Source organism: Crocuta crocuta, unplaced genomic scaffold, assembly GCF_008692635.1.
Source record: "Crocuta crocuta isolate KB4526 unplaced genomic scaffold, BGI_CrCroc_1.0 scaffold125, whole genome shotgun sequence".
In the NCBI taxonomy this organism is placed as follows: Eukaryota; Metazoa; Chordata; class Mammalia; order Carnivora; family Hyaenidae; genus Crocuta; species Crocuta crocuta.
The window spans coordinates 1,663,244-1,690,375 of record NW_027531143.1 but is presented as its reverse complement, the minus strand read 5'-3'; the positions used below and the strand labels follow the sequence as shown (position 1 = coordinate 1,690,375).

The window sequence follows — 27,132 nt, the reverse complement described above, 5'->3', positions numbered from 1 at the left end:
AAATTAGGAAAGAGCCAAGAGTTTTCCTTTTTGACTTATTTCCCATTTCTTTATCTACATCCAACTTAAAATGTATTTATTTCTTGAGTTTTATTTATTTTTATTTATTTATTTTAATATATATATATTTTTAATGTTTTATTTATTTCTAGGAGAGAGAGAGAGACAGCGTGAGCAGGGGAGGGTCAGAGAGAGAGGGAGTCACAGACTGAAACAGGCTCCAGGCTCTGAGCTGGCAGTCAGCACAGAGCCCAACGCGGGGCTCAAACCCACGAACCGCGAGATCATGACCTAAGCGAAAGTCAGACACTTAACCGACTAAGCCACCCAGGCGCCCCTCTCGAGTTTTAGAAATTGGTCTTTTCTTCTGTTTATAGGCAGTCTGTAGCCTCTTCATAGGAGAGAGATTTATTGAGTACCTGTCCAAACCCTGAGAATACCAAGGACAGTGTTTATGTTTTCTAATTTCATAGTAGAGACAGATACATACGTAGCCAATTATAGTACAGTGAGCACTTCTATTACACGTTATTTTTCTCTAATGAGAGGCATTCAGCTAACAATTGTATCCATGATTCTTATTCCTTTTACCTAAATTAATAGCTGGCTCTTTTCCTAAGTATGAACATGTCCTTGGAATTTAACAAAAAAGTCTTGCATAGTCATTTGCTAACTATAACTTATGCCTTTGTGACTGGCTAGGTTAGTGTTTGTTCTCATGATAAAGAATACCTTAGTGTGATACCCTGATTACGTTTCATGGTTGAAGACTCAATATTCTTATCAATTCACTACTTTTTGCAGTGAAACCACAAGAGATAGTAGGAATATCCCGTAGTGGATATAGAAACCTAAACCTTGAAGTGTTTCTGTATGTGAATTTATCTCTTATTATTTCCCTACTTGAAGTACTAACATAAGGCTCTTCCAGTTCTGAATCTCCCCATAGCTTTTTATGGTATTTATCTGTGATTGCCTTTTATTGTAGTTAGTTATATAATAAGTGCCTCATGTCTTTTGCTGGCTCAAGCTCCATGAAGGAAAGATTGTTTATTTTCCTTTGATTTCCCCCAATACACAGTCAGTGCTTAGTAAGGATTTACATAAATTCCTTGAAGATGTTGGTTAGGTGATTTTTCTCTAACTACTTCAAGAAATAGGCTCATTTTGCGGCGCCTGCATGGCTCAGTTGGTTAAGTGTCTGACTTCGGCTCAGGTCATGATCTCATGGTTCATGGGTTCGAGCCCTGTGTTGGGCTCTGTGCTGACCACTACCTTAGAGCCTGGAGCCTGCATCTCCCTCTCTCTCTGACCCTCCTGTGCTCATGCTGTCTCTCTTTCTCTCTCTCAGAAATAAATAAAACATTAAAAAAAAAAAAGAAATAGGCTCATTTTTAGGAATGTAATCACTAGAAATACTTGCACTTACTTAATCTTTAAGAATACTGATTGAAAGGGGCGCCTGGGTGGCTTAGTCGGTTAAGCGTCCGACTTTCGCTTAGGTCATGATCTCACGGTTCGTGGGTTTGAGCCCCGCGTCGGGCTCTGTGCTGACTGCCAGCTCAGAGCCTGGAGCCAATTTCAGAGTCTGTATCTCCCTCTCTCTCTGACCCTCCCCTGCTCACGCTGTCTCTCTCTCTCTCCTAGAAATAAATAAAATATTTAAAAAAAAAAAAGAATACTGATTGAAAAAAGCCAGTGACAAATGAGTTTAAAAATGAGTTTAACCTTTAAAAGTTGTATAAAGGAATTTAAGAACAAAATACACCCATCTAAACTTTTTTAGGTGTTCCTCCACGAAAAGCTGGTTATATTGAAGACCTGGTTTTGATGCTGCCTCAGAACATTTGGGATAACCTGTACAGCAGGTTTGTTGTTTTAAATCAGACAGTATGGTATTATGAAAATCAGTTGGTGAAACTTGTTAAAAGGGGATTGTATTGTTTCACATTGCTCCTTATGCTTTATGTCATTAACGTGGAAAATCCTTTTTTTCCATTATTATTCACTCTGAAGTGTGAATATGAATAGGAAGACTTTGTTAGTTAATGTGGCCCAAGTCTAGATGATTAATTCTAATTTTTATGTTCTAATACCTAAAGGTGATATTTAAGTCTGAGATTTTAAAGTTTTAAATTTCATTTTAAAACATTTCACATATAATTTCCTACCTCTGATTTAGTTAAATATTGTGAATATGAGGCACATGGGTAACTCAATTATTTAAGCATCGGACTCTTGATTTTGGCTTTGATCATGATCTCACAGTTCATGAATTTGAGCCTTACCTTGGGGTTTGCACTGACAGCATGGAACCTGGTTAGCGTTCTCTCTTACCCTCACTCTCTGCCCCTCCCTTGCTTGTGCACTGTCTGTCAAAAATAAACATTAAAAAAATTAAAAATAAAAAACGATTTTCTCCCTCTTTGCCCCTTCTGCACTTGTGTGCACACACACTCGCTCTCAAAAATCTGTGTATTGATGGGCGCCTGGGTGGCTTAGTCGGTTAAGCGTCCGACTTTCGCTTAGGTCATGATCTCACGGTTCGTGGGTTCGAGCCCCGCGTCGGGCTCTGTGCTGACTGCCAGCTCAGAGCCTGGAGCCTGTTTCAGAGTCTGTATCTCGCTCTCTTTCTGACCCTCCCCTGTTCACGCTGTCTCTCTCTATCCTAGAAATAAATAAAAATATTTAAAAAAAAAAAAAATATGTGTATTGAAAATAATTCATTCCATGAATTCTTACTTTGAAGCCAGGGAGAGGCTCTTTCTGATTAAAATTTGATTAATTTTAATCAAATTAATGGCTGTATTACATGCTGTGTTGTAATTTTTTGAAAGCCACCTCTTTTACTTTGTATTGTTGCCTCTAACATATTTGGTAGCAGAAGTAGCTGCAAGGGAAAGTTAAAATATAAAGCAGGTTAGTCAATAAATTGATAGACATTGACCCTGATAAACATAAAATCAAGTTGTTACAATTATTTGATTTTTTACATTAGTTTAATTATGACAGAATTTTTTTGGTGCCAATTTATTCTTTACTAGGGATTTAGCCATTTACTAAATGTTGGAGAAAAATTTCCTAGAACATCAACTTTCTTTAACATTATCATAATTATTAAATTCTTCATGCTTTAGGTATGGAGGAGGACCAGCTGTCAACCATCTGTACATCTGTCACACTTGCCAAATTGAGGCAGAGAAAATTGAAAAAAGAAGAAAAACTGAATTGGAAATTTTTATTCGGGTAAAAATTGATGCTTTTCAAGTTGTAAATGTGATTTAGGATAAAGATAACTGACAATTAGCAGAATTATATTAACGAAATGATTAGATGAAGGAATTGTAAGTGTTCAGGGTGTGTAACAGCGAGAGAACTCTGACAGGCCACTAAAATTCTAGTGAGTTAAGTTCTCCTTTTATGGGGTTTTGTTTTCATGGATTGGTAAAAGATTTTGTTTTACAGATTGGCACTTGTAAAAAATCTCCTTACTGAAGTGGTAGATTAAAGGTTTCCTTTAGTTTTTTTCTGGAAGTATCTACCCAGACACTGCATTCTCTACTTTCATCTTTTTGTGAAATATAGTATTGTTTTGTGGGACTGTCTATATTTTCAAATATAGTCCTCAAAATTCATATATTGTGAAGCATTCCTTGATTGCAAACAAACAACAGTCAGAAGGTCATCACAGAATCAGTAGGAAGAGCTAAACATCCAGGCTTTTCTTGTTTGCTTGTGCATTTTTTTAAATAATTTATTTGATTTTTTAAAAATAATCTATTTGATTTTTTTTAAGCTTAAACTATATCTGTGCAGTTTTCACACACTTGCCACTACAGCAGAATTAGCCTTTGATGTTTTTAAAATAAATCAGATTATCTACTTTTTGAAGAGAATCAACATGCAAGTCAATTAAAACCCATTTTAATTTAAAATTTAAAAATGTGGGGGAGTGGGAGATATAGGGATACAGGCTATGGTTATGGAATGAATAAGACATGAAGGAATATAGTCAGTGCTACTGTAATAGCAATGGATCAGGAGAGATGGTAGCTACACTGTGGTGAACACAGTATAATGTATAAACATATGGAATCACTATGTTATTCACCTGAAACTAATGTAACATTGTGTGTCCTCCATACTCAGAATCATTTAATGTGTATATGTTGACTGAATGACCCACCCATATGCAAATTCAGGATTTTCTGTGGGCTTAGAACTATTTAATTGTCTTAGACTCTGAAGTTTTAAAATACCACAGTGGTTGAGGAAAAAAAGACATATTTAAACTTGCACTAATGATATGCACTAATTCAGAGACGCAAAATGAAGTAATTCATAGGTAATTAAGTAATTAAAGAGGGGAAACTGTAGTATCACTGGTTAATTATAGCACATTACCAGATGATGATGATGATGATGATGATTTTATATACATTGTTAGCCAGGTTTTATGGGGGCGCCTGAGTGGCGCAGTCAGTTGAGTGTCTTGAAACTCTTGGTTTCAGCTCAGGTCATGATCTCACAGTTCGTGAGTTTGAGCCCCTCGTTGGGCTCCATGCTGCCAGCATGGAGCCTGTTTGGGATTCTCTTTCTCTTTTTCTCTTTCTCTTTCTCTCCCTCTCTTCTCTGCCTCTCCCTTGCACACATGCTCTCTCTGTCTCAAAATAAAGAACTATTAAAAAAAATAAACCAGGTTTTATGGACAAGGACTAGTATAGTTCCATTTATCTAGATAGCAGTAAGTATCTTCAAAGTACTGTTGTCAGTAGCACAGCTTCAACTTTTTATTTATGATCCAAACAGTACAAAATCCTGGTAGAGTTTTGGTCACCTGAGAGGCAAGTGCATTGATAATCCTACTAAGATTATATTGGTGGAGGGATGAGTAATTTTGTATCAGAAAACTGAGATTCTTTCAGTAAAAAAGGGGAGGAAGTTGTTAAATAGACAAGAGATGGGGGCACCTGGGTGGCTCAGTTAGTTCGTGGGATTGAGCCCCACGTCCGGCGCTGCACTGACAGCTTGGAGCCTGCTTAGGATTCTTTCTCACCCTTTCTCTCTGTCCCTCCCCTGCTCATTATATCTCTCTCTAAATAAACATTAAAAAATAGACAAGACATGAACAGTATGTTCCATGTTATGGCTGCCCAGCACATGTTCACATATATACATACCTGCTTCTTTTCATGGGCTTGAGATTTTTTTGTGAGTATCCTTTACTAAAGTAAAGAAATTTTCACACACACAGGAAAATAATGTAGGTATCAATTTGTGTATTGTGCTTAGGCCTCATTTTAAATCTAAGGAGGAAAGTTATAGTTGAATATTTAAAATAGGTTCATTCCGTGGCACCTGGGTGGCTCACTTGGGCATCTGACTTAGGCTGAGGTCATGATCTTGCAGTTCACGAGTTTGAGCCCTGCATCAGACTCTGTGCTGATAGCTCTGAGGCTGAAGCCTGCTTTGGATTCTGTGTCTCTCTTTCTCTTTGCCTCTCCCCTGCTCGTGCTCTGTCTCTGTATCTCTCAGAAATAAATAAACATTAAGATTTTTTTAAATTAAGAATGCTTAAATAAATGGTTAATGACTATATTTATTAGCGTTTGGGGAACAAAAGTTATCTTAAGTATTTTGAGTATAAAAGGAATATAAGCAAAGAAATTTAAACAACTACTGAAAGGACTGGGCAATGAAGGTCAAGAAGACCACTGCTGACTCTTAGGATATCTGGACGTGGGATAGGCTGCTGTGCTGGAGATAGGAGAGGTGGCCAGTGGGGGTTTCAGAGCCCAAACAGGTTAAGGAGAGTTTCTTGTGTGGCCCTGTCAAGGGGGTTGGAGCCCAGGTAAGATGAAAATGGATACCCATGTTGGCTAGGGATTGGGGTGCAGTGGATGATAGGATTGAGGGATTGATTCCATATGTAGAATTGATCAAATAAGAAGTGTAATGAGAATCACATTTCTCATTGTCCGATAAGAGTTACAGGTATGGAAAGGGAGAAAACTGAAATGGATCATGTCACTAGATTGGACTTGTAGGTATTTTTGTTAACTCATGGTGATACATATATACATACAGAGGTACAAATGTGTATATGTGTACACATACATGGAAGCAAATGATGTATATATGTTAATTCCCTAACTTTGTCACTAAAAGGGCCTGGGAGCAATGATAATTCCAGTAGGATTAAAAATACCTATCTCTCATCAGATCTTGGCCTCTTAACATCTTTCTTCACTAAAAGGTACCAGCCTTCCTTATGGAAGTGGCAGGTTCATATCAATGTTGATTTTCAAATTTTAGTCATTTCTGTTAGTTTTGTAGAAAAATTTCCTTGTATGTATGAAATATACACCAAGATTTTTAGAGGAAAGGAACATCTGCTTAGCAACTTATTCTCCATGGTCTAAGCAAAGAAAATTTCTTTGTGTTATATTGGAGTTTTCCTGTAAGTTCGAGACTGTTCCAAGTTAAAAAATTAAAAATTGCTCAGAGCCTCTGGAAATTATCTCTACTGTTTGCCACTGGTAATTTTCAGAAGAATGCTCAGAAATTTAATAAACTTGATAACCTGCTAACATCAGGACCCTGATGGTTATTCTGAGGAAGCTCATTAGGTACAAGATGCTGCTGCTTTTAAAGATGTTAGCTGCCTATGACACCAAGTGAAGGATTCTTGGGAGGATGCTTGGCAGCAGTGGCAAAATCCTATTTATGCCATCTACGGATGCTTCAGTCCTGTCGTAGCTGCCACCAGAGGGGAGGAGAAGTTGCTTTCTTTTGTGCCTTCTATATATTGCATATATCATTGATAATGCCTAATCTGGAGTACTCCTGGATTAGGGTCCTAGAGAATGTATGTAGGCTTCTCCACAGAAGAGAGTGTAAGAATGAATGGAAATGATGCATTATGGGCTGTACAGTAAAGTCTGCCTTTTGTCACCTCAGCCTTCATACACACTCATGCATGTAAGCAACAGCAGTAGCAACAGTATCCTGTTTCTGAGTAACACCATGCAACTAGCTCATGTACCAATACATGCTACATTTACACTTTCCTCATGAAAACTTGGGAGATCCAAAGTTCTGAGTCACTATATCCATTTTTGGATGTTAGTCATTCATCTTTAGTTCAGTCTTCAGTCACAATATCCCTTTTATACTGTAAAGAATAAACTGGGGCGCCTGAGTGGCTCAGTCGGTTAAGCATCCAACTTCAGCTCAGGTCATGATCTCACAGCTTGTGGGTTCGAGCCCCGCGTCAGGCTCTGTGCTGACACCTCAGAGTCGGGAGCCTCCTTCTGAATTTGTCTTCCTCTTTTTCTCTCTCTGCCCTTTTCCCACTTGCGATCTCTCTCTCTTAAAAATAAATAAAACATTAAAAAAATTAAAAAGAAAAAACTAAGATCAACCACAACCAGTATACCTTATATGAAGTAGTAGAGGAAGCAAAGAAAATGTATAATTATTTACAAATTTGCTAAATGTTTACAAATATGTATATGTGGTAAGGAAGAAATAAGTGTCTCCAGCTGATCATTTACCCCATTCCATATTCTCTGTTTTCTCAACCAGCACTTAAGTTGGTTGTGGTTATATTTACTTGGTGTAAAGTAACCCAGACCATCATTACCAAAGAACCTCAGGTCTTTGTAGTCTTGCTTGGTTTAGATTTCTCTAGTTGTCTGTTAGCTTTTAACCTCTGGGTATGGAAGTACTGAATGCTGCTTGGAGTGGGTTGAATGGTGGTTCCCCAAAAAGATATCTCCATGTTCTAATCTCTGTGAATTGACCTTAATTGTGAATATGACCTGATTTGAAAAAGGGTCTTTGCATATGTAATTAATTTAAAGATCTTGAGATGAGATCATTGTAGATTATATGCATGTACCCTAAATTCAATGATAAACGTCCCTATAAAAAGACCTACAGAAGAAAGAGACTCAGAAGCGCTGAAAGCCATATATAGACAGGGGGCAGAGCTTGGAATATACAGCCACAAGCAGAAATTTTAGAATTTCCCCTAAAATCTTCCCTAATGTATGTTCCTGCCTACACCTTGATTTTAGGCTTCTGTTCTCCAGAACTTTGGAAGATATAAATATCTGTTTGTTTAACTTTGTTAAATATCTGTTTTCAGATACCAAGTTTATTGTAATCTGTTAACACAGTAGCCCTCTGAAACTAATACAGTGGGTATAATCTGGTTTTCAGACATAAGCCTCTTTGTTCCTGTTGTATAGTGGCCATTTTATTTCAGCCTTTAAATAGCCAGTACTGTAACCCACTCTGCCTCTTGGTGCAGTGACATGAGGAACCATACATAACCAGAGGAGTATTTCAACTCTTAGTCCAGTAAAACCATTGTTGTTTCCCTTTGGAATTGAATACCTCCAAACTAGTAGAGGCCAAAGTTATGGAGATGAGAAGCAAAGATTTGCATGTCATTAGGTACTTTCTTTACCTGGTACTTAGCCTCATGTATTCTGATTATGGGGAAAATGCCATGTATAGTTTTCTAGTTTGGAGCATATACCATACCACAGAGGACAGTATCAACCCCACAGAATTTTGCCATCCATGCACAAAAACTGAGTCTTCAATAGGCCAGCAGCTTTTAGGTGATGCCACATGATAAGGTCAGTGACTCTCATGAATGTGAGCCCGACGTGGGGCCCAATCTCACTACTGTGAGATCATGACCTGAGTTGAAATAAGAGTTGGCTGCTTAACCAGCTGAGCCACCCAGGTGCCCCAAGGAAAATATTTTAGTAGACACTGTCTTAAAGAAGGGGTGACTAGTAAACACATGAAAAGGTACACTATCAGCAGTCGTTAGAAAAATGCAGGTTACACCAGTGAAATACCATCACACAGTTCTTAGAATGGCTAAAGTAACTGGATAACATCATGTGCTTGCAAGAATGCAGGACAAGTGGAATAGTCATATGCTGGTGAGCATGCAAGATGTTACATGCCAAATGACAGTTTGGCAGTTTCTTCTAGGTTAAATAAGTATAAGCGCATGCAACTCAGCAGTGTCACTCCTGAGTATTTTACTCCAGAGAAATGAAAACTTATGTTCACAAAAACTTATGTTCACAGGAAGTGTGCCTCGCTGGCGGCTCAATCTGTAGAGCATATGACTCTTGATCTTGGGGTCATGAGTTCAAGCCCCAAGTTGGGCATAAAGCTTACATTAAAAAGAAAAGGAAAAAAAAAAAAAAAAGAAAGAAAAGAAACCTGTACATAGATGTTCATAGTAGTATTGTTCATAATTGACCCAAACTGGAAATCATTGAAATGTTATCAGCTAACAAATGGATGAACAAAATGTGGTAGCTCTACAGTGGAAATACTACTGGCAGTAAAAATATTTGGGCTATTGATGCATGCAGCAACATGAATGAATCTCAGAAACATTATGCTAAGTGAAAGTAGATGTGAAAAGGCTGTGTGATGTTGGATTCTGTTTATATGAAATAGCTGAAAAATGGGAAACCATGAAGACAGTGTACATCAGTGGTTTCTTGAGGCTGAGAATAAGAGATTGATTGTAGAATGGTGCAAGGGAACTTTCTGTGGTGTCAGAAATGTTCTAAACTGGTTTGTGGTTGTGGTTGCAAAACTATAAATTTACTCACCCTCCCCTTTTTTAAAGCAGGCTCCATGCCCAGTGTGGGGCTTTAACTCACAATACTGAGATCAAGAGTTGGATGTTCTACCCTGACTAAGCCATCCATGCATTCTCCCCTCCCTCTACCCCTCTTTTTTTAAAGAAAATCATGTGTTAGTATAAAACTTAACACTAGAGTACAAGTATAGTTGCCCTTGGTAGACTGGAACTTAAGTAGAGTTTCTGATAGATAGATAGTAGATAGGATCAGGTTGAAGAAGCAAACCAAAGGCCACAGGAAATGACCACACGGGTTTCAAGCCTGAAAATGGCAGATACCAATAATAACCTCAGCGTTCTGTCACCTGCATTGTATAAGGCAGCAAGCATAAAGGTTTTTGCTTGGATACAGCAGTAAATAAGGAGATATGGGTCAGTTAAAGAAGGAACTATCTTAGGTAGCTTCTAATCCATAGAATTGTGATTTCTTAAATTAAGCTTTAAAATAAATACAATTGGGGGTACCTGGGTGGCTCAGTCGGTTGAGCGTCTGACTTTGGCTCAGGTCATGATTTCACGGTTCATGAGTTTGAGCCGTGCATTGGGCTCACTGCTATCAGTACACAGCCCACTTTGGATCCTCTGTCCTCTTCTCTCTCTGCCCCTCCCCCATTTGAGCTCTATCAAAAATAAATAAACATTAAAAAAATACAGTTGATCCTCAGGGAGATAAGGACATAAGGATATTATATCATAAAAAAACAGATGGAAAACAGAAGTTTCAACATGTTATAGAATCCAATGTTGTTCTAATAGATTATTTTATTCTTTTTTATGTATTTTTTTTGTTTTTTTTTTTTAATGTTTTATTTATTTCTAGGAGAGAGAGAGAGACAGCGTGAGCAGGGGAGGGTCAGAGAGAGAGGGAGTCACAGACTGAAACAGGCTCCAGGCTCTGAGCTGGCAGTCAGCACAGAGCCCGACGCGGGGCTCGAACCCACGAACCGCGAGATCATGACCTAAGCGAAAGTCGGACGCTTAACCAACTAAGCCACCCAGGCGCCCCTATTTTTTTTTTTTTTTTTAATTAAAACAAATGTTGAGAGAGAGCATGTGGGTGACTGGGGGACAGGCAGAGGGAGAGGGAGAGAGAGAATCCTAAGCAGCTCCAGACCCAGTGAAGAGGATGACTGAGAAATTGAGCCCAGGGTGGAGCTTGACTCAGGACTTATAATGAAATTATTACCTGAGCTGAAATCAAGAGTCCTATGCTTAATTGACTAAGCCACCTAGGCACCCCATAGTTAATTTAGAAGAGAATAGAGGGGAGGAACAACTTTAAGGGCAAGAGTTTAGAGAAATTAACCAGAAGTAGAAAAAACATGTATCTTTTTTTCTTTTTTTTTTTTTGAGAGAGTGAGCGAGCATGAGCATGAGTTGGGGAGGGGCAGAGTGAGTTAATCCCAAGCAGGCTCCACACTGTCAACGTGGAGCCCGATGAAGGGCTCAAACTTAGAAACTATGAGATCATGACCTGAGCTAAAGTCAAGAGTTGGACACTCAACCAACCGAGCCACCCAGGCACCCCAACATGTGTCTTTAAATTAATGAGGTGATTGTAGTTAACTAAATATTTTAAAAGCCCTGCCTAGACAAATAAGAAATATCCTAATGCTAAAGATTAAGTCCTGAAAGTGTTCAAACCTGGTAATGCTATGCATTAAGTGTATTTAATGGTAGAATCAGTCTGACATTACATTTCAGAAATCTCAGTTCTATAGGGATAAATTGTGCATCATAGAAAGTCCTAATTTTAATTCTCTACCTTGAGACAGACATACTTTGGTTTCTTTGTAAACCATCAGACAGCCAACAGTGTTTTTCATTGCCTTTCATTGTTCTGTGGAAGCAACTATCTTGTATCCCAGAAAGATCCTTGCCCTCAAATAACTTTAATAAATAAGTAATACATTATGTATTGAAAAGTAATGAGTTTTTTGGAAAAATAAAATAGAACAAGAGTACAGTGATGAGGGGAGTTGTCAGGTGTGATTTTAAAAAGGGTGATGAAGATAGGCCTTATTGAGAAGGTGACATTTAAGCAAAGACTTGAAGGAGGTGAGGAAGGTATTCAGATATGCATGAAAAGAAGTGATAGCCATGTAAAAGCATGTGCCATTGGCAGTTAGTTACCCATAATGAAATATTTTTAAGAGTCTCCTGTCTTTTCACACTAATACAATTAGATAAATTTCAGATACCCTTTATCTTTCCCAAGCTCTTTTGCCACCACCTTTCTTTTTGTACTAGTTTTTCTATCATTTGGGCTTCTTTAGTTGAAAGCAGTAGAAGCCACAAAAAAGAAATTTATCAAAAGGTAAAATTGAACAACCAGTTCTCCAGAATTTCAGAATCCAAACTAGCTAACAAAATTGACACAGGAGCGACTTCATCCTCACCATTAGATCACTCCTGAAAATTTCCATTTCTAGTAGAGTTTTGCCTACTTGAGTCACATACCCATTTTCTTAGGCCTTAGAAGAAGGAGAACATCCTTAGGACTTTTGTTCCACCACTTTTGGGAATTTTTCCTATACAAATATATATATTTTTTGTGAAATGACATGTATAAGATTATTATTTGCAGGATCGTGTTTGTAATTCATTGCAGCATTGTGTTTGTAATAGCAACATGTCCACTAATACCTTAAGTGAACAGAAGTAAAGGGTAGACAGTGGGTATGTCTAAATAAGATTTACACATTTGATTTTTAATATGTACAGTATTTGTTGTTTTGAAGACTTGCCTTGACCATTTTCATTTATCCAGTCTTTGATTCTCCTTTTGACTATACTTGTAAATTTTGAGATATAACCTAGACTTATTTATTAATAGTGTTACTGTGGTACTAAGATAACTTAGCATTAATGTACATCACATTCTTTATGAGGAATTGGCCTTCTCGGATGCTAAAGTAGAATGGTTGTATTGTTCTCCTCTAAAGCAAGTTCTAGATACTAGGTGACTTGATTTTTTTCTCCCTATAGCTAAACAGAGCATTCCAAGAGGAGGACTCTCCAGCTACTTTTTATTGCATCAGTATGCAGTGGTTTAGAGAATGGGAAAGTTTTGTGAAGGGTAAAGATGGAGGTAAGTGGTTAATTAAAAAATGAAATTCTTTGCTGATTTTTTAAAATTAACAAATATTTTTTGAATATCTGTATGCACTTGGGATTATACCAGTGGACAAGAGAGAAAAAAGATCTGTCTAGTTTATATTCTGGTTATAGAAATGCTTTAAACCTATTCCATGAATTATAGCATATTCATAGAAGGAATAAAGGAACTGAACAAAATTAGTCTGCAATCTTTTTTTTTTTTTTTTTCANAAAAAAAAAAAAAATCTACCCAACATTGGTTACATAATGATATAGTTATTACTACTAGGTGGACTTTAACAAATATTGTGGGGCAACCAACTGGTTGGCTCAGTTGGTTAAATGTCCAACTCTTGTTTTCAGCTCAGGTAGTAATCTCACAGTTTGTGGGATTGAACCCCTCAGTGCAGAGCCTGCTTGGGACTTCTCTCTCCCTCTTTTTCTGCTCCTCCTCCACTTGCATGCACTCTCTCTGAAAATAGACATTATAAAAAATTTAAACGATGCTCAGCATCCCTCCTCATCAGGGAAATACAAATCAAAACCACACTGAGATACCACCTCACACCAGTCAGAGTGGCTAAAATGAGCAAATCAGAGAACTCTAGATGCTGGCGAGGATGTGGAGAAACGGGCACCCTCCTACACTGTTGGTGGGAATGTAAACTGGTACAGCCCCTCTGGAAAACAGTGTGGAGGTTCCTCAGGAAACTAACAGTAGAACTCCCCTATGACCCAGCAATAGCACTGCTAGGAATTTACCCAAGGGATACAGAAATGCTGAGGCATAGGAGCACATGTACCCCAATGTTCATAGCAGCACTCTCCACAATAGCTAAAACATGGAAAGAGCCTAAGTGTCCATCAACAGATGAATGGATCAAGAAGATGTGGTTTATCTATACCATGGAATACTACATGGCAATGAGAAACAATGAAATCTGGCCATGTGTAGCAACATGGATGGACCTTGAGGGTGTTATGCTGAGCGAAATAAGTCAGGCAGAGAAGGACAAATATCATATGTTTGCACGTATAGGAGGATTAGGAGGAACTTGACGGAGGAACAAGGGGGAGAAGAAGGGCGGAAATGGTGGGGGAAAGGGAGAGAGGCAAACCATGAGAGACTCTTGAATGCTGACAAAAACTGAGGACTGATGGATGCGGGGGGGAAGGGGGGATGGGCATGGAGGAGGACACTTGTGGGGATGAGCACTGAGTGTTATGTGGAAACTAATTTGACAATAAACTATTTGTAAAAAAAAAAAAAAATTTAAAAATAATTTTTGTGACAGTATGTATAAAACGATGTTCTTGATATATGAAAAAGGTTGCAGTACTGTATTCATCCTTTGAAACTTTTATATTAAAAAAAATGGCAAACATGAAAAAGCACAAAAACCACAGATATTAAAACTGCTTATCTTTCTGAAATGGGATTACAATATTTTTTCTTGTGTTCCCCCCCTTTTTTTTCCCAGAGTTTGATAATGGACATGCACTGTACTTTTGTACTCCAGGGGAAAACGGGTGTTTTTTCCCCTTTAAATTAAAAATGGATATATTTTAATGTTTCATTTTATAATGCTTTTATTGTTTTTAGTTTAAATAACAACAATCTGAAATAAACTGAGAATTACATGGTTTCTTTTTAAATTACAAAAGAATTGTTCTTTTAAAGCATTAAAAGTGCATTTTATTTTTTTAAAAGTGCATTTTTTTTAAAGAATTTTTTTAAATGTTTTTTATTTATTTCTGAGAGAGAGAGAGAGAGAGCAGTGGAGGGTCAGAGAGAGAGGGAGACACAGAATCTGAAACAGGCTCCAGGCTCTGAGCTGTCAGCACAGAGCCTGACACAGGGCTCTAACCCACGAACCACAAGATCATGACCTGAGCCAAAGCCGGACGTTTAACCGACTGAGCCACCCAGGTGCTCTTAAAAGTGCATTTTACCCTGTGATCCTCAAATGGATAGTTAAGATTGAGATTTTGGATGGTAGTGACAGAGCCTCTCTCCCCCTTTCTTTCTTGGTTTTGTTCTGGGTGAACAAAAAAGACCTCAAAAAGAAGAAGCTCAGAAGATAGTTAAGTATTCACTGTAATAATCTGACTAAAAATTAATCCTTGTGATTATATAGTTGCATTCCTCAACTATTTCAGGTACAGAAATATGTAATTCTTTGGTGCATTTCTTTGAAAAGTGTGCATTTTGATAATTTGTTTTTCTTTTTGACTTAGATCCTCCAGGTCCTATTGATAACACTAAAATTGCAGTCACTAAATGTGGCAATGTAATGCTCAGGCAAGGTAAGTTTGACTAATATTTAAGCCATTTGTCACTGTTAAGAATATATCATTACTAGCCATCTATGCCACATTTTTACTCAGCTCAATGATATAATTCATACATGAAGTAGGACAAATACTTGCCACAGAGTTGCCAGTGTTTGTTATTTGAGCAAAGGTTTTAAGACTTTTGTATGAGGTAGGAAAGAGTACTTCTTAAGACAGACCATATGTTGCAGCCTATAACAATATGGGCTGCTAATGTGAAAATTCATGTACCCAGAGTTCTCAGTTATCCCCGGAAGATTCATGCTAGGGGGAACATTATGAATGACTTTGCAATATTGTAGGGTTGTAAATATTCTGTTTGCACTTAATTTTAGGAGCTGATTCTGGTCAAATTTCAGAAGAAACATGGAATTTTCTACAATCTATATACGGTGGAGGGCCCGAAGTTATCCTACGACCTCCAGTTGTTCATGTTGACCCTGATAGTCTACAAGCAGAAGAAAAAATTGAAGTAGAAACTCGGTCCTTGTAATTTTGAGGATATAGAAAGTTCTAATGAGAAATAATTTTCATTTCCTCTCGCATACACATGCAAAAACATTCCTAAAGCATGTTCATTTTCTTGTTTTTTAATATTTTATCTCTTATTCCTTCTTACTGGGCATTATGGAAGAATGTGTTAAAATGTATGATATACTACAGGTTGGTATATTTAATGCTAGATAACTTACCGTAAAGTCTTTCAGTGTAATATTTTTGAAAGAGAAGGGATAATTGTGATCATTTGGTAATCAGTAGGTTGTCTTTGACCTTTATACTACATGCAAATCCATAGCATCCTTTGTAGTTTTGTAAATACTTTTGCTTTGGAAATTTTTTCATTACCTTAAAATACCATAACTCTGACCAATCATTTCAGTTCTCCAAAAACCTAATTTAATTGTATAGTTTTGACATGGCTTCCTATAATAAAGAGCCTATTTTAAATTGAGAGTTGTAGTCAGAAAAATGTTAATTTCCTAAAGCTCAGGAAACGTTAGGGTGTCACTTCTTTTGCACTGCAACATATAAACTAGCATATTAATATTTACAAAGTGTCTTTTTGAATGTATCAAGGATGTATTTAGTTTGAGTGGAATTTGTGTCAGCAGTTATCAGTAACTTATTGCCTCTTAGACTGTAAAATGTTAAAACTTCAATTCCTATAACCCTGGATAGTATTCATTAATATCAGTAAAAAACTTAGAATTAGTTTTAGGGCACTTTTTATTTTGAGAGCATGAAGTATGGAATGTGTTGATCAGATTGTTGATAAAGCTAAAGCCACTTGCAAAATGATTTTTTTAATGAAATGCATAAAGTCTTTTTGGATAATATAGTATGCACTGCTATTTGCTTGATTATGTGATGTCAAAACTTTAACTATATTCCAAGTACAAAAACAAACTGGATTACTTTGAGGATGTTGAATAGCATTCATGATGGGTTTGTTTTGGTGTGGGGCAACTGCCACCAGCTAAAACAGTGTTGTTAAAATTAGTTCAATAAAAAGGATTTTAAAATGTATAACTTGGACGTTGAATTGATTTGATGGATGTTAAGGGTGAAAGGTATAAAGTTTGTTAATATTAATATCTTCCTGTTATTTTTTAATCAGAGGTATGCAGAACCAGGCATTTGGTATAGTATAGTATAGTATAGTATAGTTTTGATGTTTAATGAATCAATGAGCTTAATCAATCACCATTAGGATGTATTTGAATTTTTTTAAAAAATGTATCTAGTTTTCAGTTTTCTTCTTCCTCGTAGTTACATTATGATCCTCTTCACAGATTGAATGACGTTAAATCCAACTCTGAATCACCAGAGTTTATTGTAACTTTGGCATTTAGGAGAAAATCAAAAAAGGTTTGTTTTTAATAGTGCTTGCCATTTATTGAATATTTATGATGTTTCAGCCACCCTACTAAAATGCCTTACTTATATTTAATCCTTATAACAGCATTATGACTTAGGTCAAGTGGCTTGCCCCAAGTTACACAGCAAAGAAGTGGCAGATGGGGATTCCCAGTTCCAGTCAGTGTAACGTCATACCAGTGCTCTTATTCACCGTTTTATAATATGTCCTGATGAATTCTTTTGAAACAGATGATAGTATTAGTCACATTCATTATTAGCATTACTGTTTTCATAATAGACTTTGGAAGAGTATGTGTGATTAATTGTATCAGAAAGGCAATTTCCCTGTAGTTGGAAGCTGTTCCCCTAACTCTCCAAGGTTTCAATATACTTGTTACCATTTTGAAGGATTGCATGTAAGGGGATTAGGTAATCCTTCCTTTCTTCCTCCGTTTCTCCCTTGTGCATCTTGCGCATGCACAGAGGAGGAACAAAAGGAAAGGGAGAGAATCTTTTTTTTTATGTTTATTTATTTATTTTTGAGAGACAAAGTGTGTGTGTGAATGAACACAAGTAGGGGGAGGGCAGAGAGAGAGAGACAAAGAAAGTGAAGCACAGAGCCTGGTGGCAGGGCTTGAACTCACAAACTGTGTCATGACCTGGGCTGAAGTCGGATGCTTAACAGACTGAGCCACCCAGGCACCTGAAGGAGAGAATCTTAAGCAAACTCTGTACCCAGTGTGGAGTCCAATGTGGAGTTCACTTCCAGGACTGTGAGATCATGACCGCCAAAATGAAGAGTTGGATGCTTAAACAACTGAGCCACCAGGTACCCTAAGAAACTAATTTTTTAGGGGAAGAAACCCAGGCCACTGTTCAAGACTATTTTAATGATAACACAACTACTACTAATCACTAGTAATGCTGAATTCCTAGCAAATGTTTGGCACAGATTAATATGCCCAAGTTACACAACTAAGTGTCAGAATTCAAACCCAGATGTGTCTGTGAATTTCAAAACCTACTCTTATGCCTGAAGTCACAAGTAAATTTCCTATTAGAGAATCCACTTACTGTTTCTTAGTGACTACTATATCCTGAAACCTTCTTTAAACTTGCATGGTGCTGCATTTTATCCATTTTCTTCCTCTGCATATTTAGAGAGCTCATTCACTCCCTTGCTTTCAGCTATCACTGTTTTTAAAAAAGTAATCTCTACATAACAACATGGGGCTCAAACTCACAACCCTGAGCTCAAGAGTTGCATGTTCCACCAACTGAGCCAGCCAGGTGCCCCTCAGCTATCACTTTTTAAAAAATGATTCTTGGGGCACCTGGGTGGCTCAGTTGATTGGGTGTCTGACTTCAACTCAGGTCATGATCTCACCGCTCATGGGTTCGAGGCATGTGTTGGGCTCTGTGCTGCCAGCTCAGAGCCTGGAGCCTGCTTCGGATTCTATGTTTCCCTCTCTCTCTGCTCTTCCCCATTCACACTCTGTCCCTCTCTCTCAAAAATAAATAAACCTTAAAAAATTAAAAAAAAAAAAGATTCTCAAGTGTATTTCACTGCCTTTAATGTCTTTTAAACTCTAGTCCCAAATTTCTAACTGTGCCAAATATATATGCTCATGTCAGTCACCTAAAACTAAAAAATGTGAAAAAGCTGTATAAATAGTTATTAGATAGTATGGGCTCTAGAGTCCAGTGTATTGGTTAACTTCTGGTGCAAAAATGCTATGTAACAACCACAGAAACTCAGTGGTATACAAAAACAGTTATTTTATAAGTCTGTGGAGTTCAGCTAATCAGGCCTTGGCTGGTCTCAACTGGGCCCACTCATGTATTTGCATTCAAGTTGCGGGTTGGCTAGGCAGGTCTTGTGACCTTGGCTGGGCTCACTCATTTGTCTTGAGTTGGGCTCTGTTTCTTGTGTCCTTCACCAGGCTAACCGAGGCATGTTCTCTTGTTCATGGCAGAGGAGCAAGTTGTTTTCAAGCCTCTGCATGTGTCCTATCTGCTAATAACTCACTGGCCAAACCAAGTTACATGGTGGAACCCAGAATCAAAGGAGGTGGGAATACAGTATACTTTTAATGAGAGGAACTGCAAAGTCACATGGCAAAAGGTGTGAATACAGAGAGATGAACAATTAATGCCATTAATGCAGTCAATCTACTGCAGTTAAATTGCTCATATTTGAATTCTGGCTCTGTCACTTACTAGATGTAAACCTTGACAAGTTCCCTGACTTTGGTTTCCTCATCTGTAAAATGAGTACATGCCGTCTTGGATTGTTGTGAAACAATGCTTTAAAAGATATAAAGTACAGGGGCATCTGGGTGGCTCAGTCGCTTAAGCGTCAGACTCTTGATATCGGCTTAGGTCATGGTCTCACAGTTTGTGAGACTGAGATAGGGCTCTGTGCTGACAGCTTGGAACCTGCTTGGGATTCTCTCCCTCTCTCTGTTCCTCCCCTGCACACTGACACATGCACATGTGCTCTCTCAAAATAAAAATAAACATTAAAAGATACAAAGTACATAGTAATTGTAGATCTCTTCCCAATTTTGGGTGCAAAAAATGTGCCCTGACAGATACATCATCCTACAGTGCTTTTTACATGTCATCAATGGCAGAAAGTCCAGGATCCCAGTCCCATTTCCCTATATGGCTTTAATTGCTAAGTGGATAATGACTTTAGTAACTCATATCTGAAGTTTGTACATTGGCAAAATTATGGAGGCATAATTACGGTAGCAACTGTTCAGGTATAAATTTATCACAAGCTCTTTGGGTTTAAGTTCATTAAATTTTCTTTCTCACTCATGTGAATTTGTGCTATAGGACCTGTGGACACTGAAGGGTGAAACTGTTCATGAATATAATAGCAGGACTAACTCTAACAGTAGTCATGTGCTACTCAGGTTGAAGACTACCTTTCGTAGTATAAAAAGCCCTCAAAACTTGGTTAAAACAAGGATTTATTGTTTTTCATGATTCTGTGGGTTTTCTGGAGTCAATCCTGAGGCTGCATTGAGCTGGCAGATATGCTATGTTGTAAGTCCAAAAAGGCTCCTAATATAACTGGAGCCTTGGTACTGATTGTTGGCTGAGCTACAGCATTCATTTCCACCAAAGGTCTCCATTGAATCTTATCTTCCAGGACCTCTCCATGTGGCTTCTCTCTAGGATAGACTGATCTTCCTTACTTACTGAATTTTAAAAGGGTGAAAGAAAATGCTGTAGGTCCTAAGGGGTTAGGACTGGAACTGACACAGTGTCATTTCTGCTATCCTCTATTGGGAGGGAACTATATAGGGGCCTGAATACCAGGATACTGTTCACTGGGAGATACCAATATAACCACCTAAAACATTTGACCAATCTGGGAAAGCACTGGAAAAGCAGGGGGTGGGGGGGGTGGGGTGGTCACACATTATTTGCTTGTTCCACTTCAATGCTACAGGGACTAATCTGGGTTCAGATGGTGAGAACATCTTCCACTGTAAAGTTACTGATCAACTTTTCACTAATAATTTTATCTACTGATGAGTATTGCCTGAATCAGTGATTTCATTACAGGTTGCAAAATGGTGATTTTCTCATTCTAGAATTTTTGAGGGACTTTTTCAAAATCATTTCGTAAATGAATCATGGAAAAAGAAAGTGGTTCAGGATCTGTGATGTGATAAATGTTGAAACCAGTACTAACTTGGTGCTTCTGGGGTCAGTTGAGATTCCAGAGATTAGTATCTATGGACTATACCAAACATGGAGGATGAATGGAGGGTCATGAAGGAATGGGGTGGGGGTGGGGGAGGGGTCATCTGAAGAATTGTTATAATTCATTTATCCTTTACAGTATTTTCAAATCTTTTCTTGTGCTGAATTAGACTGTAACAGTTTATTACCTGGGCTATGCTGATGCCCTTTCTTCAAGCTTAACAGAATTGCCTTCAGCCTAGGTGGAGAGATGTTGTAATGGAGTCCCACAAAATTAGTTTTGGATTTACTCTAAAGATGCTGTTGAGGATACAATTCACTATATGACATAATCTTGTTTTGATAAATTGTGGGACAAATTTATTCTTGATCTTAGTACTGGGAATAGTAATGCCTCCCCTGAGCAACTGGTTTGTTATCCTATGGATACTGAGACTGTCATAAATGATCTTGTTTTTCCTTGTTACAATGTCTGCCAGAATTGAAGCAGTGCTCAGGACCCTAGAATAGGTATTTTTGTGCATTATTTTACTTCTGTTTTTCTGTTGCCCTAATTTTCCCATTTTCATTCTTTTAAATTCAATTTTGCCTATTAATTTTTTATAAGCCACGTAAGTTTTAGAAATAAGCAAGGATAATTTTTTAAAAAATTTTTATAATGTTTATTCATTTTTGAGAGAGAGACAGTGTTAGTAGGGGAGTGGTGGAAAGAGAGGGAGACATAGAATCTGAAGCACGCTCCAGGCTCTGAGCTGTCAGCACAGAGCCTGTCACAGGGGTTGAGCCCACGAACTGTGAGATCATGACCTGAGATGAAGTCAGATGCTCAACTGACTGAGCTACCCAGGTGCTTCAAGTTTTAAAACTATGCCAAATATATTGGTTTTTTGGGCAGCATACAATGTCTCCGCACTAGTTAGTAAGCACCAAAGGGATGTGCCTTATTCACTCCTGTGCTTACCACAGTGTGTGGCACAAAACAGGTAGCTGGTAAATGTCTCTAATTAATGTTAACAGCTCTCTTTCAAATTACCTACTCCCTGGTTTTGGGGGTACCATTCTATCCCAGTTTTCCTTTTACTGTTCTGGCCCCTTGCTTCTCCTCCATAGCTGTCCTTCCCCTTGCCTCCAAATGTTTAAGTTTCTCAAGGTTTTGTTCTACATTTTCAATTCTTATTCTCTGTGCTCTCACTGGATAATCTAAACCCAGGTTTCAATTACTGTTTGTATGTTGAAGACTCACAAATCTGTACCTCTAGTTCTGACCTAGGATTTGCATCCCAGACCTATATATTCTACTGACTCCTGGGGAGCTTCATTTGGATGTATGAGTTAATTCAAATTCAGCATACCCTAACGACAGACATCATTTCCTTCTCTAAACCTGCTCCTACTTATGGTATTTCCTATGGTCCTCAGTGACACCTCCAGCTCTCTGGTCACTCAACCCTGGAATCCTAGACCCCCTTTTAACATATTAACAAATTCAGCCAGCTACCCAAATCTTGGAGATTCAGCCTCCCAAATAATTGAGATATATATTTGGACATAAGAGCATTTATCAAACTAATTATTTGTAATAGCAGGAAAATAGAATAACTTTAATACCCCCCAAAGAGAAAAATGGTTAAATAAATTATATAACCATCTCTTGGGATTTCTGAACAATATGACATGAAAAACATGAGCTAATGAAAGCGATTAGGATACATTTCGTATCGGATTTTGTATATATCCATAGTAAAAGCAGCAGCTTATTTCTGGTGGTAGTAGTTCCTTTTAGGGGCCTTTCCATCAACTCTTCTCTGTGTAATGTTTTATACCCTCTGCCCAACTTCTAAATGCACATTCACACTTTTGGTCTCATTCAGCCTAAATGTTATTTCCTCAGGAAGCCCTCCTTTTTTCTTCTATCTAAAGACCTTAGAATATGTACTTTGGGGCATATGGACATATTTTCATTAGTCACCTGTAATTCTCATTCACGGTGGTTATCAGTTTGAAAGTTTTTTTTTTTTTTTTTTTTTTAAGTAGGCTTTTTGCTTAGAGGGAAGCCCAATATGGGGCTTGAACTCATGACTCTGAGATGAAGATCTGAGCGGAGATGTAGAGTCCAATGCTTAACTGACTCAGCCACCCAGGTGTCTCTGGTTTTAATTTATATACAATATTTGTGTGATTACTTGTTTAAAAATTTTGTTTTAAGTATTTATTTTGAGAGAAAGAGAATGAACAGAGGAGGGCTGGGATGGTGTGGGGGAGAATCCCAAGCAGGCTCCACACTGTCAGTGCAGAGCCTGCTGCAGGGATCAATCTCACGAACCATTAGATCATGGCCTGAACTGATATCAAGAGTTGGATGCTCAGCCGACTGAGCCATCCAGGCACCCCTGTGTGATTCTTTCTTTTTTTTTTTTTTAATTTTTTTTTAAAATGTTTTATTTATTTCTAGGAGAGAGAGAGACAGCGTGAGCAGGGGAGGGTCAGAGAGAGAGGGAGTCACAGACTGAAACAGGCTCCAGGCTCTGAGCTGGCAGTCAGCACAGAGCCCGACGCGGGGCCCGAACGCACGAACCGGAAGATCATGACCTAAGCGAAAGTCGGACACTTAACCGACTAAGCCACCCAGGCGCCCCCGTGTGATTATTTCTTGAATGTCAGCCTCCCTCCCTACACCACAGGATCTGTAAGAGTAGGGTCTATCCATGCTTTGTTTACTATATCGCCAGCACCTTGTACAGCAACTGGCATGCTTATTGAATGAATGAATGAACAGACTACATAAATGGTTTTCTAAGCATGTTCTGAGGCAGTGCCTTAAAGGCAGATGTCAGTGGCTGCCAATTCCTAGGTCATTTGGATTAAGTATTGGATTCTGGCAGAAGACTGTGTTTGTAAGAGGAATGCCAGTGCTCCAGTAAATACTGTGCAAACCCCTGAATTAGATGGTCTTGAAGTCTCTTCCATCTTCAGTATTCTGTGATCCTAGATGAGAATAACAAAGAGCATATGGGATATATCATAAATAGGGAGTGACCTTCACTAGTGAGCTTAGCAGTGGTTTCTTTTTCTGAGAGCAAGGAAGCACCTTTTCCCTCTCTTAGATAAATGAAGATTTAAAGGGGCTCTTATCCCTGTCTACTTGGCCAGGATCCACACCCAGGCCTAGAATTTTCTGTCCTTGTCTATCTTTACTACCATCAGTGAACTAGTCTATCCCCCTCACCCCTTTAGTGCTTGTTCCAAAGACCCTAGAGGCCAGCCTCTTGGGGCTACTTGTAGTTCCCCTCACATTCCTACACACTCTCAATCATGCAGTTCTCTTAGCAGAGAATGGTCTTTTTTCTCTGCTTTGCAAACTCATGTTGTAACTCGAATGCCAATGCTTGTAAAAAGCCTTTCCCAACCGTCCTCTGTTCCCACAATATTTATATCTCTACATAGAACCTTCTGCAGTCCAAATTTATGCAAATTACATAACTCTAAGCCTATTTTCTCACCAGAAAAATGTGAATAGTGTCATAGGTTGGGCTCTCCAGGAAGCAGACAGTTACATGATTAGTGTGTAGATTATTTAGGAAATGCTCTTAGGATCATCATTTGTGAGGTTAAGGAAGAACAGGGCAGAGGAAGAAGTCAAGCAGTGATGAGATGCAACAGCTGATACAAATTTTCCTGCATATAGGATGATCCACCAGAAGTGTCCCAAGTTGAGGTGAGAGAGTCAGTCCTTCCAACAATCCTCACAGATACTATCAATATTTGGATGTGGCCTCCTTGGGAAGAGGTGTGACACTGAACAATGTCAGAAGGGGGTTGACAGTTCATGGCTGTCTGTGGGCAACACTCTTGGCCACTGGGGTAATAAGTCCTTCATTTCTTTCTTTTTTTTTTAATTTTTAATGTTTTATTTATTTCTGAGAGAGAGAAAGAGAGAGAGAGAGAGAGAGAGAGCAGGAGCAGTGGAGGGTCAGAGAGAGAGGGAGACACAGAATCTGAAGCAGGCTCCAGGCTCTGAGCTAGCTGTCAGCACAGAGCCTGACACCGGGCTCTAACCCATGAACTGTGAGATCATGACCTGAGCCAAAGTCGGTCCTTTAACCGACTGAGCCACTCAGGTGCCCCATAAGTCCTTCATTTCTGAAAGGAATCTGAGAAGTACATTTTGGTGCCTAACATTATCTATCTTAGAATTGTTAAGATTAAAATAGAGTAAGTGATAAAAAGCACATAGCATATTGCGTGCCACATAGACTCAAGAAGAGATGGTTGTTATGGTTATTATACATAGAACTTGGCTCTAAAACCTATAGAGCAAGGTAGGGAAACCTTGTTTGTTTTTGTGACTCTAGCCCTAGAATAGGGTCTGGAACCAATTAGGTTCAGTAAAGGCATGTTGATGTGTTAATATAAAAATATATCTGCCACCTTTTGTCTGCAAGCAGATGTTATTTTGAGTTGGACTCTCAACTAAAGCAAATATAAAAAGTCAATTCAACATTTAGTAACTTAGCAGGAAAAAACGAGGCACATATATTCACTTGCCTGAAAAAAAGTTCCAAAGACAAGGAAAACAAAAGCAATGAAGCAGTACCTGACAAATGCAGAAGAGCTCCAGTTAAAATGGCTTCTATCACTGGTTTTTGTATTTTTGGAATATAATTTTCTTATAAACAGGGAAGATGTAGCTCAGCTTTCCCACAGCTCATAAATGGTGAGATTGTCAAGAACAATGAACCCAAAGGAAGTATTTATCTCCGTCAATGTTTATTGGACTTTATTTTCCTGCATGCTCATTGTAGTTTGTTGACACGTTTTATTATTTGTTTTAAAAATTTACTTAAGTAATCTCTGCACCCAAGGTGGGTCCTGAACACTGAGCCAGCCAGGCGCCCCTACTGACATGTTTTAACACAGTATTTATTAAACACTGCTTTGTGCCTGACACAGGTCTGGGGATACAGCAATGAGCAAAAGTCAGAGTCCCTGTTTTTATGGATTTCACATTCTTGGTGGCAGGAGACCGACAAAGTCTGGAAATGACAACTGTCGCTAAGAAAAATAAGCAGGTGAAGAGTAAGGTTGGTGGTGCCAGTGTGCTCTTTTGGATACAGTGGCCTGGAAGCCTCATGTTGACCTTCGAGAAGAGACTTGAACTACGCATCGAACATCAACGACTTAAATCTGAAGAGTTCTAGCCAGAGGGAACAGCAAGCTGGAAGTCTGAGAGCCTGCGTGTTGTAGGAACAGCCAGAAAGCCAGAGGGGTGAGCAAGGGGGATGTCTGTCTGGAGATGAAGCAGGCAGGAATATACGTAACTACAGCTTGAGAACACCCCGCTAAGGGAGCTAGTGTGTACAAACCTTTCAAGAGGCCACAGAGGGCACGACGGAGCGGACTTCCAACAGGGGAGCTACAGCGACGCCTTTGCTCTAGGGGTAGGGCCGACTTAGACTATTACAGGGGAAGAACATGGTCCTGCGCTCAAAAGACCAACCCTCGCCCAGGGGCGAGGGCGGACCTCGGGTGCCCCCAGCTCGCCCGCGCTGCACGGGCCGCGGTTACCACCAGGCGGTGTAGTGAGCTCGCCTGCTGCCGCCGACGCCCGCCCGTCCCAGCGAGAGAGGAGGGGACCGGAAGGAGCCGCTGGTGCTGCGGGAAGTGGCAGGAGCGGGAGGCGGGGACCCACCTGGAAGCGCCGCGGCGNTCCCGAGTGGCCCGCGGCGCCCTGCCCCGCGCGGAAGGTGAGCAGTAGCTCGGGGCACGTGGTGGCGGCCAGACGTGGGGTAGGGAGAATGGAGGAGGAGGGAACCTGGGGCACCATCGGCTTTGGGACCCGGATTTAGGGCTGAGTGCTGGGAGGGGGTGGGTTGGAGGCGGCGGCGGCGGCGACGGNGCGCGGGCGGAAGGGGGGGGGGGAGGGCTCTTGGGAGGACGACAAGCGCGCGCTCGCTCAGTAGCTACCCACGTGACGGCACGCCGAGAATCTGCTTCCACGTGACAGGCTGTGAGACTGGTTGAGGCAGAGGGAGGTTGTTTGTGTGGTATAACCGTGATCATTGGAGATTTTAGGGTTTTGTATCGCTTTTCCTCTCTACTAGGGGGGTTAGGATGAGAAATAAAAGGCGAGAAAGACTTCCTGCTATTTCCTTGTTATCCAAGTTCTCCAGTCCGTTAACGAAGCACTTTCCAAGTTCCGAAATACTGACTTCCCTGTACCGCCATGTTGGTTCCAGGGGAAACTCGCGAGATGCTATTGGGTTTATATCGCGAGATCTCTCGATTCTCGCGGGACCTTGTTGGCAGAGCAGTTGTCCTGGATGGCGAAGCCTTGGGTTCCGGGGGCCTGGGACCCGCAACTCTTTCCGCAAGGCAAGTTGTTAGGGAGGGGCCGAGGGCGAGTGCCTCTTGGTGCCGGGAGACGTGTT

The 27,132-nt window shown here is 39.4% G+C and overlaps 2 protein-coding genes across 3 annotated transcripts in view; both read left to right on the top strand.

Annotated features, from left to right (window-relative positions):
- The window catches only part of USP33 (ubiquitin specific peptidase 33), a 43,109-nt gene extending 26,458 nt beyond the window's left edge, over nt 1-16,651 (top strand). For both annotated transcript variants that reach the window (XM_077771038.1, XM_077771037.1), the window contains exons 19-23: nt 1,787-1,868; nt 3,138-3,246; nt 12,677-12,779; nt 15,026-15,094; nt 15,457-16,651. In XM_077771038.1, the coding sequence (XP_077627164.1) occupies nt 1,787-1,868; nt 3,138-3,246; nt 12,677-12,779; nt 15,026-15,094; nt 15,457-15,614 (521 nt within the window). In that variant the 3' untranslated portion in view covers nt 15,615-16,651. The remainder of the gene's footprint in view (nt 1-1,786; nt 1,869-3,137; nt 3,247-12,676; nt 12,780-15,025; nt 15,095-15,456) is intronic.
- A 10,363-nt stretch (nt 16,652-27,014) lies between these two features.
- ZZZ3 (zinc finger ZZ-type containing 3) overlaps nt 27,015-27,132 on the top strand; it is a 91,173-nt gene continuing 91,055 nt past the window's right edge. Inside the window, exon 1 of the mRNA XM_077771138.1 lies at nt 27,015-27,076. The gene's annotated coding sequence lies outside the window, so the exon portion shown is untranslated. The remainder of the gene's footprint in view (nt 27,077-27,132) is intronic.